The following is a 12,522-nucleotide window of genomic DNA, read 5'->3' as shown; positions in this document are numbered from 1 at the left end:
CTCAAAAAAGGACGAGGGCACTGCATAAACATACTGAATTACTAGTTAAGAAGTGGTCAGAGCCAGATCCTTTAACAGCCACACAGCTTGGAAAGGGTAACAAAACTCCCCTTCCATTGTCTAGTCCATTTAAGAGCAGAATCGCACCCCCGCCAGGATACTTTCCTTGCTGGCATGAGGCTCTCTGAGACAGCGAGGAAGAGCTGAAAGGAGAAGCCCATGCAGGATAACATGGGAAGAGCACTGTTGGAGGTGTCTGAGTGTCCATGTTCTCTTATACACTGGAAAGACATTCTACCCCCTTGGGTTTGCAGCTATTTCACTCCTGATGAGCACCTCAAGCCATAACATCCACAATTCAGGCGATGCCCTCATGCAATTTCAGGCCTCTCCTTGGAAGGAGACAACCAAGCTGTTGATTTCAAGCATGCACTTTTGCTGCCAACCCTCCTGAAAAGGCCTTTGAATGCAACACAAGGAGATGTTTGGGTGTGCTGCCAAACCATCTGGCCGCACGGCGAGCTGCCATACTGTAGGGCCTCCCAACAGTGCCGCTTTGTCGGGGAGCGTCCCATGAGAGACGGTTGGTCAACATCCAAACATGTAAGTACTAACCACCAATCCGTGATGAAAATTTCTTCCTTAGCAGCTTCCATGGCATTTGCAACATCTTCGAAGTACCACTTGGCGTTTACATACCTGTAAAAGCAAACACAGCACACAGATCTAGGTCTCCTCCCTCCTCGTTAAGCAAAGTCCATCGCTGAAGATCAACAGGGCTCTGTGTTAATGCCATTTACATTCTTCTCAAAAGCAAACACAAACCTAATTTCAAGGATCAGGACCACAGGCAGGGAGAATTTCATGCTGCTATTAGCAGCTTAATGAAACAGCACAATAAGATTATTAAGTGCCACTTATTACTCCTGCCAACTGCACACAATGTTCTTGGGTTTTGCTCCATGTGTGAGCTAGGTTTGGCTCTCAGGAAAGGATGGCAGAGTGGAGTTTGATTTGATTTATGGAAACTATTAGGGCAGCAGCTGCTGCAAGGCAGAAGCTGCAGTGAGAGCACCATAAGGGTTTGCTTCCAGCTACCATTTCTTGAGGTGCTTCCAGGAATCGCTTAGTGCAATTGGGTTACAGTATGGACAGCAGGATTTCTTGTGGGACTGCTGTGCCCTTAGTCTATACCCAAATTTGCATTTGTTTATTCTCTTCCATGGCAAAGCCAATCTGCAAGGCCTGAATCTGATGCTGCTTTTTAACCAGATGAGTGACATTTGCATCTGAACACATCCACAGTGCCTGGAAGGGCAGTGCTGCCTTACAGAATGAGAATCAGTCTTGCCAACTGAGCAGGACATACCTTGCATTGCAGAGCACAAAGGACATGACCAGACTACCAGTTACAGAGGAGCCAGGGCAGGACAGGCTGCAGCACAGCTGCTTTGGGAGGGAGCTACAGAGAAGGAAGTAGCCAAAGGCAGATATTTTCAATAACATCTGACCTAAAGACCTAAACCCTCAGGAAGCAGCATTTCCAGAATCAGAAAAAGGGAAAAAACTGGAACCAGGAATGCCTTCATGAAAAAACATTTCTGGTTTTAACTCATCAGCATCCTGCCAATTTTATGTGCATCCAAATACCATTTTTATCATTACAACAGTAAACACCCAAGGTGTTCAAATTCAAACACACTGTACATGTAAAATGCCATTGGCTGTGACATGAAGCTATAACAGGAACAGAACACTCCTGTCAGCAACGCTGCTCTTCTGCTCCCGGAGATGGAAGCCTCATTTTTTTTACTTCTCTAATTACTGTCAGTCCCTTCAGCTACCAAATGCTCCCAGCTCCATGCACCAGACCCAGGGCAGGCATGTGCTGCTCCTGCTGCAGGTGAGGGTCCCCGAGGCACCCTGACCCAAGGGCAGCCTCACCACAGTCCTCACCACTTGACCAGCGTGTTCTCCTGCACGGCTGCGTAGGAGCCGAAGCGGTGCTCCGTGAGGAAGTCCCTGCCGTGCTTCCGAATGAACTCGTCGATGCCCTGCCTCCACCACTGGGCATGCCTGTAGCTGTTACACTTCAAAATCAGTGACCTGTAAAATACAGAAGAGGCAGCTGGGGAGAGAGGCTGAAGCCACGTCCAGTTAATTGGGCTGCTCCTCGATGTCTATACACAATAAATGCACCCGCATCGGTCACTTGGTTCAAGCAAAAAAAGACTTCACTTGGCTGTTCTGTTTGCAGAAGAATCAATCAGCAGTGAGCCGATACAAGTGACTACCACAGTATTGCCCTGCCAAATATAAAAGAAAATACCCAGGATTTAAATTAATTGCATCAACTTAACTCAGAGGAGAGCTGGATTAATTTATACTGTACACTGCCACAGAAGTGGTGAGAGGAGAGGAAATGGCCTCAAGTTGCAGCAGGGAGGTTTAGACTTGGTATTAGAAGAATCTTCTTAACTGAAAGGGTTACCATCACTGGACCACGCTGCCCAGGGAGGTGGTTTGAAAGACATGGAGATGTGGTGCTGAGGGACGGCTTAGCACTGGACTCAGCAGAGTTAGGGTAATGGTTGGGCTCCACGATCTTAAGTGTCTTTTCCAACCAGAACAATTCTGTATGATATTGAATATCTCTTTATCCCAGCCAGCAATTCTTTTGGGTAATACTCCAGCTGAGATGTAAAAGAACACGTTCCTGCTTGCAGCATCAAAGAACAAAGTGCCTGGGAAATTACTGTAATCAATTGCTGCAACTCAACATGCCCGAGCAATAACCGCAAGGAAGGAGGAGCGGTGGCTGAGGCTTCACTTGCCTCATTAAGAGGTCGGAAATTATGAGCATTACAGGCCAAAGCCCCAGCAGGTATGATCACACCAGCAGCCACCCAGGGTTGAGCTGCACCACCTGAGCCTAGTGCACCTTTGTTAAGTCCTCCCGGAAAGAAGTTCTCCCCAACAACAACAACAAAAAAACCAACCCAAAAGCAAAGAAAAAACAAGAGTCTAAATAAAGTCTATACTTCTTACCTAGAGAGATTGTCAATCTGCAATCCATATTTAGTTTCTGTTTCCTTCTGGCCTATCTTAATGTTGAATTCCTTATCTACCAGCAGGACAAAGGCGATGGCCCCTGAGTCTGGCTTCATGTACATCAGGAAAGAGTCCTTCACCAGCAGCCACCTGCACAGGCAAAGCAACCAGGTAACTTGTATTTCACCCACACTGGTCTTCAACACGTGAACCATAAAAGATTAATAAAGTGAAAAGGTGTTTCCCCCAAAACAAGAGCAAATCACTTATCAGGGAAAGGAAAGCCTTCAACTAGAAGGTTAACTATATTTCCAGGGGCTAGTCCACGGTACGGTTTTCTTAAGCAGAAAAGTGCCCGTTTTGTTAACCTGAGTAATAAGCTTGAATTCAATGTAGGACTTAGAGTTATTTGCATGACTCCTTTTTACAGAAGTCTTTGAAAAATATAGGTTCTTATGTCTAACAAAACCAGCGAGACCCTCCCTGCCAACAAACCACCCACCACTGAGCAATGGGCAACAAGGGCTCCTCCATCCCAGACTTTTTTCAGCGTGTATGCTACACAGGAGTTATTTGACATTTCTAACATTAATTAGGATGCTAGAATTACTTTCACTCCTATTGAAATATATTAACGAGGCATTCTGGAAAGCTTTTATTGCCAAGCAACAGGCACCCTGTTAGAAATAAAGGAGAGATGACCAGCAGGTCTTACATAAATAGCATAGCCTGAAGGCAACTCTGGGAAAAAAAAAAACACCACATTTTTTCCTGTGAATGGCATTACTAATTTTTATTCCCACTGCAGTGTAGCTGGGGTAACCAGCTCCCTCTGTCCCACATGGGTCTCCACCACCAGAGACCTATGCCTCATTCTTCTGCTCACTCAGAAACACCCAAAGCAACAAGAAAACACCACAAAAATCTGTTCATTCTTGTATCTTTAGTAACAGCTCCAGCTCCTCACCTACCTCCAGATCCCATAATTTTTCTTTTTCTTTCAGGGCCCTGACAGAGTTATCCTTTCATTTGGTGCCAAAATACCTCCCCTCCCTATCTGGATGATCATTCCACTCCCAAACATCCCACAGGCTACACTTGCAAGAGTTTCCCTTTGTTCTTCCCAGGCAGCTTTCCATGCCTGAGACATCCTGCCCATGCCCATCCATGGCATCATTCCACTGCCCTCCTCCATGTCCCTTCCACAGGCCCCAAGCCACTATTATAAGTGAAACAAATTTAAGGTACAAGACTTCAACACCTACTGCAAAGTTGTTTTGGGAAAAGGATGCCCTGAGTTTGATGTGTCCTAATAAATAACCCCCTCTGGGAAATATTCCTGTTATTTGCTTATTTATTGCTGCACATGCCATCAGTGCCTGTAGGATGTGGCAGGGATCCAGTGCCCCTCTGGTGTTATTCTACACACAATCCTTTATAAACATTTCTTCCATCCCCTTTTTAGGCTCTAAAAGAAAAATGAGATCCATTCTGGAGCTAAGTGTGCTATAGTCTCCCCTAAAGCCTGAGCTCTGCATAACACAGGGTAGATTCAGATAAGAGGTGTTGACAGATAAAGGATTTATTTTTTTTTTCCCCCTAAAAGAGAAAAAAGAATTTGAGACAATTTAATGATTTGACCTGGAAGGTCAGATCCTCATCTCCTCGAGTACTCATTATAGGCATTTTCTGTAACATTACATTAAGAAAAATGACCTTTTCTTCACACAAATGCAGAAAGATTTTGCTGGAAAAGAGAAATTTTTAAGATAAGCTAATCACAGGAAAGATTTGCTCAGGAAGAGCAAGCTCCAGGAAACAACCCTTGTGTTTTTTGGATACCAGCTGGTAACACACTCCCCTGCAGCCCACACCTCCCTGCACAGTAGCCCCAGGATACATTGGGATCCAACACTGAAAGTAAAGGGGTAGGGACAGTATGTTGTGTCCACCTGCAGCAGGAAGGAACATGGCAACGGGATGACTTGTGAAAGCTCCCATGAAAACACAGGCACTTAAGCACGTGCAGTAATAAGGAAGAACCAACAGATTTAATTCCAAGGTTAATTGCACCAAACAGAGCTCCTTACTGCTGCGGGTCACGTCTGATTTAATCCAGCTTCAAAGCAGCCCAGATAGCATATCAATTCATTGATTTTGGTTTTGTAAATTCAGAAGCTCAGCAAACCAGGCTGAAATCTGGCCAGGGCAGTGTCACCAGCCATGTCCCCTCCCAAAAGCATGGAGCTGCTGGGTGCTCCTGCAGCAGGGAACACTGGGTACAGATCAGGGGACAACTGACATTTCTGCCAGCTCAGAGCTGCAGGAAATCTGTTTTCCTCTGGAGCAACACATCCCTTCTATGAACTCCAAAGCAGCAGAAAAAAACCCACCATCCTCCACAAAGGAGGGTGGAGGGAAATAACCTATAGACCCTGTGGACGTGAAAATATGTGGCCTTTGTAAAAAGAAAAGGAAGAATCTCCCTCACAGATTTTTTGGAAGTCAAAAAAACCACGAGGATTTGTGTGTGTGTGCCCAAGGAGCATGCAGCATCACCACCTTCACCCAGCCCAGCAGTACCTTTTGGACCATCTGTAGCACATCCTTCCCTGACCACAGCAGTTGAGGCCCGGTATGCGGTGGCCCCCAGAGCGCTTCATGATCAACCCCTCTCTGCAAGGACAGACAGACACACGGTCAGGACAGCAGCTGGGGTCTCCTGGAGGTGCAGGGGGACTCTGAGGTGGGGGCTATTTGCTGAACCCCCCAGCCCTGTGCTCCTGGAATGGCTCCTGGTACCTCCAGCCCATGTCCAAGCAGCCTCTGTGCCACTGCCCTAAAAGCTGGAAAAAGGGTAAAATAACCCTGAAAAGGAAATCTTATGGATTTCAGAAATGCAGGGCCCTGTTTTATTGCACAAGCAGGAGAAAAAGCAGGTCAGCAGGTTGTGGGGAGGGAAGGGGAGGAATGCAGCCAGCTTCCATGACTAGTTCCCAAAGTTCTACTGTCTCTATCTGAACATTTTTATATCCAGGTGGCAAAATACTCCCCAGTCAATTATTGACAAAAAATAAACCACATACATTTGAACAATATTTATATATAAAGCCGTGCTCTTAGTGAGCCATAACTCACATGCCCTTTGGTCCCAAGTCGTGGATGAATGACAGCTGACTTACTCCAATGAACTCCATCTGGGGAAAGAAAGAAAGATTCCCTCATCTTTCATACTCCAAAATCCACAAAACAGTTTGCTTTACCAAAGTGACTTGTCATAAAGACAGAACCTTCAGAGGACCCTGAGCAGAAGTTCCCCCACTATTGCTTAAGCATCTTCAAGAAGACCAGGAAAAGTAGTTTAGTTGGGGTTTTTTGTTTGCTTGTTGTGTGCTTCAGAGAAAATATTTCAGGCAACCAGGACAGTCAAGATCAAATGTATCACAGGGAGGTACCAGAATTCTTCCTCCTGGATCACTGGCTGAAATGAGGACTCAAGTTTGACACTGTTTGGGAGTCTGTGTGAATGTGGCTGGCTGCCCAAATCCACTCCTTCCTCCAGTGCTCCTCAGAGAAAGGCTGGAAAGGGAACGAGCTCACATCCCCAGCACTGGGAACAGCTTATCCCTTTTGAGTCCCCTACCCCATGGACACACACCATGTGGTTCAGCCCCTCAATGCACAAGCATCCTCCAAGACCACCACAACAGGTTGCTCCCACTCAGCACTGCACATACCCCCTGCTCCATTTGATCCTGGGAGCCAACAATCCACAGAAAAAACACAGTGGGGCAGGAGATCAAGACAAAACATGCTCTCCACGACTTCTGCTGGTCTGTGTGCAGCAGGGTCAGCCCTGATGGAGGCCAGGAAGCCCATGTCCTGTACTACCAAGCCTACCAGCACATCTCAAATTCAACCTCCCCCCTTGTAGCTCCTCCTGCTTCAGCAGAGACTGCAGAGGAACTCAGCGACAGGCAAAGCTGGTGAGAAAGCACAGCACGATTACGTTCACCTCTAAAAACAGGACACTGGCAATTTCGACCGAGCAAGGCTTTCCTTGGCACAGCAGGACATTCCTGACAGTCTGCTGGTGACAGCCTCCCTGGGCCCTGTCAGCAGGGAGAAACGTCTGGCCCGGGTGTCCCATGCAGGACAGGGCTTGGGCAGGAACTGCCCTGCACGGCAGAGGCTTGTCTGCACCCAGACACTTCTAACTTATGATTGCATGAAACTGTCAAGTCCAGAAAGGTGCTGAGGGCAGGACCTGCCCCATCCTTGGTCAGGCAGCAAGCCGGAGGGAACCCTCTAACCACATGTTTTGGCAACCAAGCCAGCTGGGACCAAAGCCCAGGATTCAACCCACACTTCCAACTGCAGTGGGGACACAGGGCAGCCTCAGGACCAGCTTCAGGCCATGCCTACCCATGCCCCACCACAGCTCAGGTGCCAGCATCCAGGGAAGGGCGCTCCTCCAAGGTGGTCACTGTCACCTGCTCTTTGGCAAACCAGCCTTAGGGCCCTCATTGGCAAAATCAGGTTTTGCACAGAAATTACAAAGGTGGACCCACAAGTCTGAGATATTTTTCACCCACTAAGTATACCAAACATATCCATATACGTGGGGCAAAAGCCTAGCTTGCAGTTACAGTTAGATCAGCTCAGGTTCCCTTCCCAGCACCATAATTTTTGCCCCACAGAAGCACCAGTAAGAGAGAGGACCCTTCCTCCTCCTCACACTCTGCTGCTCCTGCGACCTTCCTAAACTTCTCACCACATCAATAAGGCCACAGAGAAGAATGAAGGATCTCTTGTTCTCTTCTGAGTAGCTCAAGGCCATAAAGTAACCTCTATTCAGAAGAGGCACATTTCATGTCCTCATTTTGAGGTGATTTCAGCCTGTTTTCAGCAGTGGCTAGAACAAGTTATTCCATGCTTCTACTACCAGTCTTGCTATGACTGCTCTCACTGCATGTTCTGGAAAAGTGCCAGCAGTGACCTACAAACATCTCAGCTGTTTCTGCAGCGACACTCGGCACGAGATGGGCAGCATCTGCAAACCTAGCACGTCCTGCAAGCTCTGATCAGAGATCCCAGAGTTTCATACTTTGTCATCCCACTGTCATTGCTTCAGAAAATGACTGGCATTCCCCACCAGGCGAAGGAGAAGCCAGACATCTCTCTCACATTGGGCACACAACAAACAACACACGCAAATGTCAAAACCCTTTGATAACGGCTGCAACCAAAAAGCTGGCAGCAGAGAAATAATTCTCCTTAGAGAGGCAAAAAGAAAAAACAGTAGGAAAATTACTTGCAGAAACACAACAACTACTACATAATCATGGAAGAAAGATTGTCTGGCAGTGCAGCAACCTGCTCACCCTCTGAAGTGGCTATGACGGTGAGAGGAGCCCATCCAATATGTTGATCAAGCAGAGCTAGTTAGGAGCACTGGTTTGTAAAAAACAAAACAAAACCAAACCCAAAAAAACCCAACAAACATAAATAAATTCCACCAGTTAGAAGGAAAATTCCTGAAGTGCAATGGAAAAGATCTGATGGAATTATTTCTTGGTACAATCATAGCTGCATTTGCTATTTTTACTGTCACAGTGCCTGTCAGCTGAGGTGCTTGCCATCCACAGCAAAACAGAGGAGGGGAAGGCACATCCACAAAGGGGGAAAGGCAGAGGAGCAAAGAGATTTTATCTCCTTCCCATGGGAATTCCTGCACTGCCCAGCTGCTTCCCAGGAGCTGGCATCCTGCTCTGGTTTCACGGCAATCCACTGCAGAATATTCTAAGTATGAGATACGGACCTAGAGAATGCAGTTCCTATGATGTTGTTGTAGCAATAAAGAGAAAGGAAAAACCAGACAGGAGTGATCAGCTGCAGAAAGACAAGCTATGAAAGGTGGGGAACCAGCTGCAAGGTGCATGAGCCATGGTTTAAACCATCCCATCCTGCCAGCAATGTAGAGCATGTGTGATTTATGTAAGCAAAAGAATTCCATAAAGCATCTGCATTTCAGCAAGAATTCTGCAGCTCCACACTGTTTTAATTTCAATGCTTGTTTTTAATTTAGTTGGTTAACAAAAACCCCATCCAGAGCTGACCACCAACAGTGGCTAGCAAGAAAATGAAAATACACTGCTATGTGGAGTAATATCATTCAGCAACGAGATGCCAGCTATTTCTTATATACAAAATTGGCTCATACTAAATGCAATTTTTTTAAAAATAAGGAATGTGTTGAAGTTTCAGTGTAATATCTAAAAATACTGAAGGGTTGGGTGGAGACCTTTGCAACAGTCTGCAGATCCAAGTGCCATATCAGAGGCCAAACAGCAGCCACCCTCCTATCTGAGTTGTTCTTCCTTTGTACTGTGTTCCCTTCACACAGGTTTTTACACTCAGTTATTAAAGCTCATGCAAAATGTTCCAGATCTACACACTTCGGTTCAACCAAATCTTATTTTTCATTTTGGTTAGGTATCTTTCAGCTAGGGCAGCTCATACAAAAAAAAAAAAAAAGCAAAGGTCCAATTAGTAATAAAATTTTATATGAAATACAATCAAGTCCATTTTGGGCTATATTGCCTCAATTTCCGTTTCCCAGAAAAAAAAAAAAGTGTGGTCAATTAACACACTGAGGTCCACACAACACTCATTTTAACGTTAATTGTCTTGAAGCATTTCAACCCAGAAGTAGTATAAAAAGCTTTTGGAAAGGACTAGTAGACATGAGATTTAATCACACATCACACAGCTGAAAGAAAAAAAAACTAAATTATGATAGGCTATGAAGTCTGGGGTCTGATCACAAAATAAGATGCATCTCCCAAGCTACACAAAATGCTCTGTTGCAGTGAATGATGAGACAAAGGAAAATGTGAGAAATCTGTACATTTTGCCAGTCAGAGCAACCCAGTCAAAGCAAGGGACACTTGGAACATCTCTAAATTACAATGCTTCAGTAGACTATTTCCACAGCCTGCAGGGGAGTCACCCACGAAGGTCAGAGGATGTACAACCTCTACCATGACAGGTGGTCACCATGGACCTGATCCTCAACCCACTGGTGACTTCAGGTCTGCAAAATTGCTAGAATTCCTTCTGCTAGAATTGCAGGTTCTACTGTCCTAGTGCACAGTGTGTCCTCGAGACAGTGTAAAAAAGCAGTGACCCTCCCACTGGCAAATAATATATTACCCACAAATGCAAAATAAAGTAAAAGTAAAAGTAGAAGTAAAAAAAACCAACATGGTGCAGGTCAGATGTAAAAACATCTTCAAGGAGATGTGATTGACCCAAGTAGACTCTTCACAAGGACCAAGGGTTACACATCAGGCAGGTCACAGCTGCCTTTGCAACTCCACGTCTGAAGTCACAAAGAACTCAGGATTTTACAAACACCTCAGTGCACAGATTTGCTAAGAGAAACATGCAGAAGTAAAAATCTGCTCCAAGATTAGGACAATTACAGCATCGGTCAGCATCTAGGTAAGAGACTTCTCAGCCACAGGAAGAACAAAGCCCTCACTGAGGACAAATAGAGTTCCAATGAAAATGCCAGAAATCTTCACTTTAGTCTCTCTCTGATAAGGGTTGTTTTGGTGTTGGGTTTTTTTAAAGGTAATATTCTTCTCTCTGTGCTTTCTTCCAGCATTGCCTGCAGGACCATCTGCACCTAGTGGCACCACTAATAGGAGCAAAGTCCTCACTGAACACTTGGCTGTGGCCAAATCCAGCAAAAGCCAACAACAAAATGGGAATTTATGTGCAAAGTGACATCTGGCTCCGGGGGCTGGGGACACAAGGGTGATTCAGCGTGGGGGGAGGGGAGCACCCTGCAGCTGCCTGGGCACGGCAGGGCCGCTCGTCTCCTCAACCAGCCCCCACCACAACAGCCTGCCTCGAACCACAGCCTGGTCTAAACATCACCCACATTCTTACAATAGCAGAAATTCTCCAAAATATTGGGAAAAAGCAACACCTGCCTCAGAGTGACAAGATGGATCCGCACTGTAAAATTACTCTCCCCCGCGTCGCATATGCTGCTGATTGAAATTGCCAAGTTATCCCCACCTTGCCTTTGGAACAAAAGATGACTGTTTTCCACGTGCAAACTAACACAACTCTTGACTGCATTGGATTAGCATGTCCCCAGAAGTAGAACTGTAAGAAGCACAGTTTCTCTCAGCCCAGATCTGAAGACTTTCTGTAACTCAAAGCACAATAGCCAATGCTGGACGAGCACTTTGTCCCATATAACAAGCATTGCTAAACACACCAGGCTCTGCAACAAGAGCACATGCTGCTTTTGGGCATTACATCCAACCACGAGCTGCCTAACATCTCTGCACAACTGAAATTCTGCAAAAGAGCAGAACTCCTGCTAAACAACCACCAAAGTTGAAGAGCTGGCTGCTACAGATACCCTTAGTGCACACTTCTGCCATGTTTGAAAACCAGGTGTTCCCAGTTATTACCCCTCACTCAAACGTCACTAAGCTCTGACAGCTCCTCCAAGCATGCATCAGGTTTTGCTGATGGAGTAACACAGTCATTATAAAGCCAAAAAAAAGTGAAACTAAATTACCATCCCAGGGAGATGTTATAGCTGCAGCTGACAGGTGAGGACTACCAAAGAAACATTTGAGGATGGCTTTCAAAGGAAATGCTTTTGCTTAAAATAGACCTGAAATTGGATTTGACATCTCTCCTCATATCAAAATAGACTATTGACTTGGGGAAATAAGTCAGTCACCATCTCCCTTTGGAAGTGACAAAACACCCGCAGAGGAGAATGGGTATCACTCCTACAAACTCAGTGTCACCCAAGTCCACCGAAATTGGACACAAGAGGAAGCGGAGACAAATTTGCACCCAGAACCATAAACAACCCCAGACCGAAGGAGCAACTACAAATACAGTTTGGATTCTAACTGTTCAAGTACTAAGCCTTTCAACTTATCCCAAACACCCCCCAGAATTGAAGAGAAACCCATTACACTACACACACACAATCAGCTGTCTGGACTGGACTACTTTGAGGAGGTCATCACTGTGTTATAATAATACCAGTGAGCCATCCGCTCTTTTTCTTTGGTTTTAATAATATTACATCCATGTTAGAGAAATCTACTATGAAAAATGACACAACAGCTGTAAAACATTTTTTATACAAGCTGCATGTCTTCTTCCAATGATTTCAATATTTGTAAAGCAAATATTCCTGAAGCATTTAAGCAAATTTCTACTTACTGTTCCATGGTAGTTCCTGTACATGGGCATTTTCAGGATCTTTGTCAAGTAGTCTTCCAACTGTTTCTACAATTAAAACATTGAAACTTTAAATAAGATGCAGAAATTTTCATGGAAAAAACCCCACAATCCAACTGTCTGGCATTAGAAAGTAATTATGAAATCAGACACATTTTTCAGCTTGAATGGTTCAATAAATAC

At 45.3% G+C, this 12,522-nt stretch overlaps 1 protein-coding gene across 2 annotated transcripts in view; it reads right to left on the bottom strand.

The window, feature by feature from the left end:
- The window catches only part of PLD1 (phospholipase D1), a 63,255-nt gene that overhangs the window by 29,667 nt on the left and 21,066 nt on the right, over nt 1–12,522 (bottom strand). For both annotated transcript variants that reach the window (XM_051626308.1, XM_051626309.1), the window contains exons 6-11: nt 12,322–12,387; nt 6,190–6,248; nt 5,635–5,727; nt 3,049–3,201; nt 1,957–2,106; nt 616–699 (exon numbers count right to left, since the gene is read on the bottom strand). In XM_051626308.1, coding sequence (XP_051482268.1) covers nt 616–699; nt 1,957–2,106; nt 3,049–3,201; nt 5,635–5,727; nt 6,190–6,248; nt 12,322–12,387 — 605 coding nt within the window. The remainder of the gene's footprint in view (nt 1–615; nt 700–1,956; nt 2,107–3,048; nt 3,202–5,634; nt 5,728–6,189; nt 6,249–12,321; nt 12,388–12,522) is intronic.

This window comes from Apus apus, chromosome 8 (assembly GCF_020740795.1).
Source record: "Apus apus isolate bApuApu2 chromosome 8, bApuApu2.pri.cur, whole genome shotgun sequence".
Taxonomy (NCBI): Eukaryota; Metazoa; Chordata; class Aves; order Apodiformes; family Apodidae; genus Apus; species Apus apus.
Note: the sequence above shows the minus strand (reverse complement) of the source record. Positions and strands in the feature narration are given on the sequence as shown.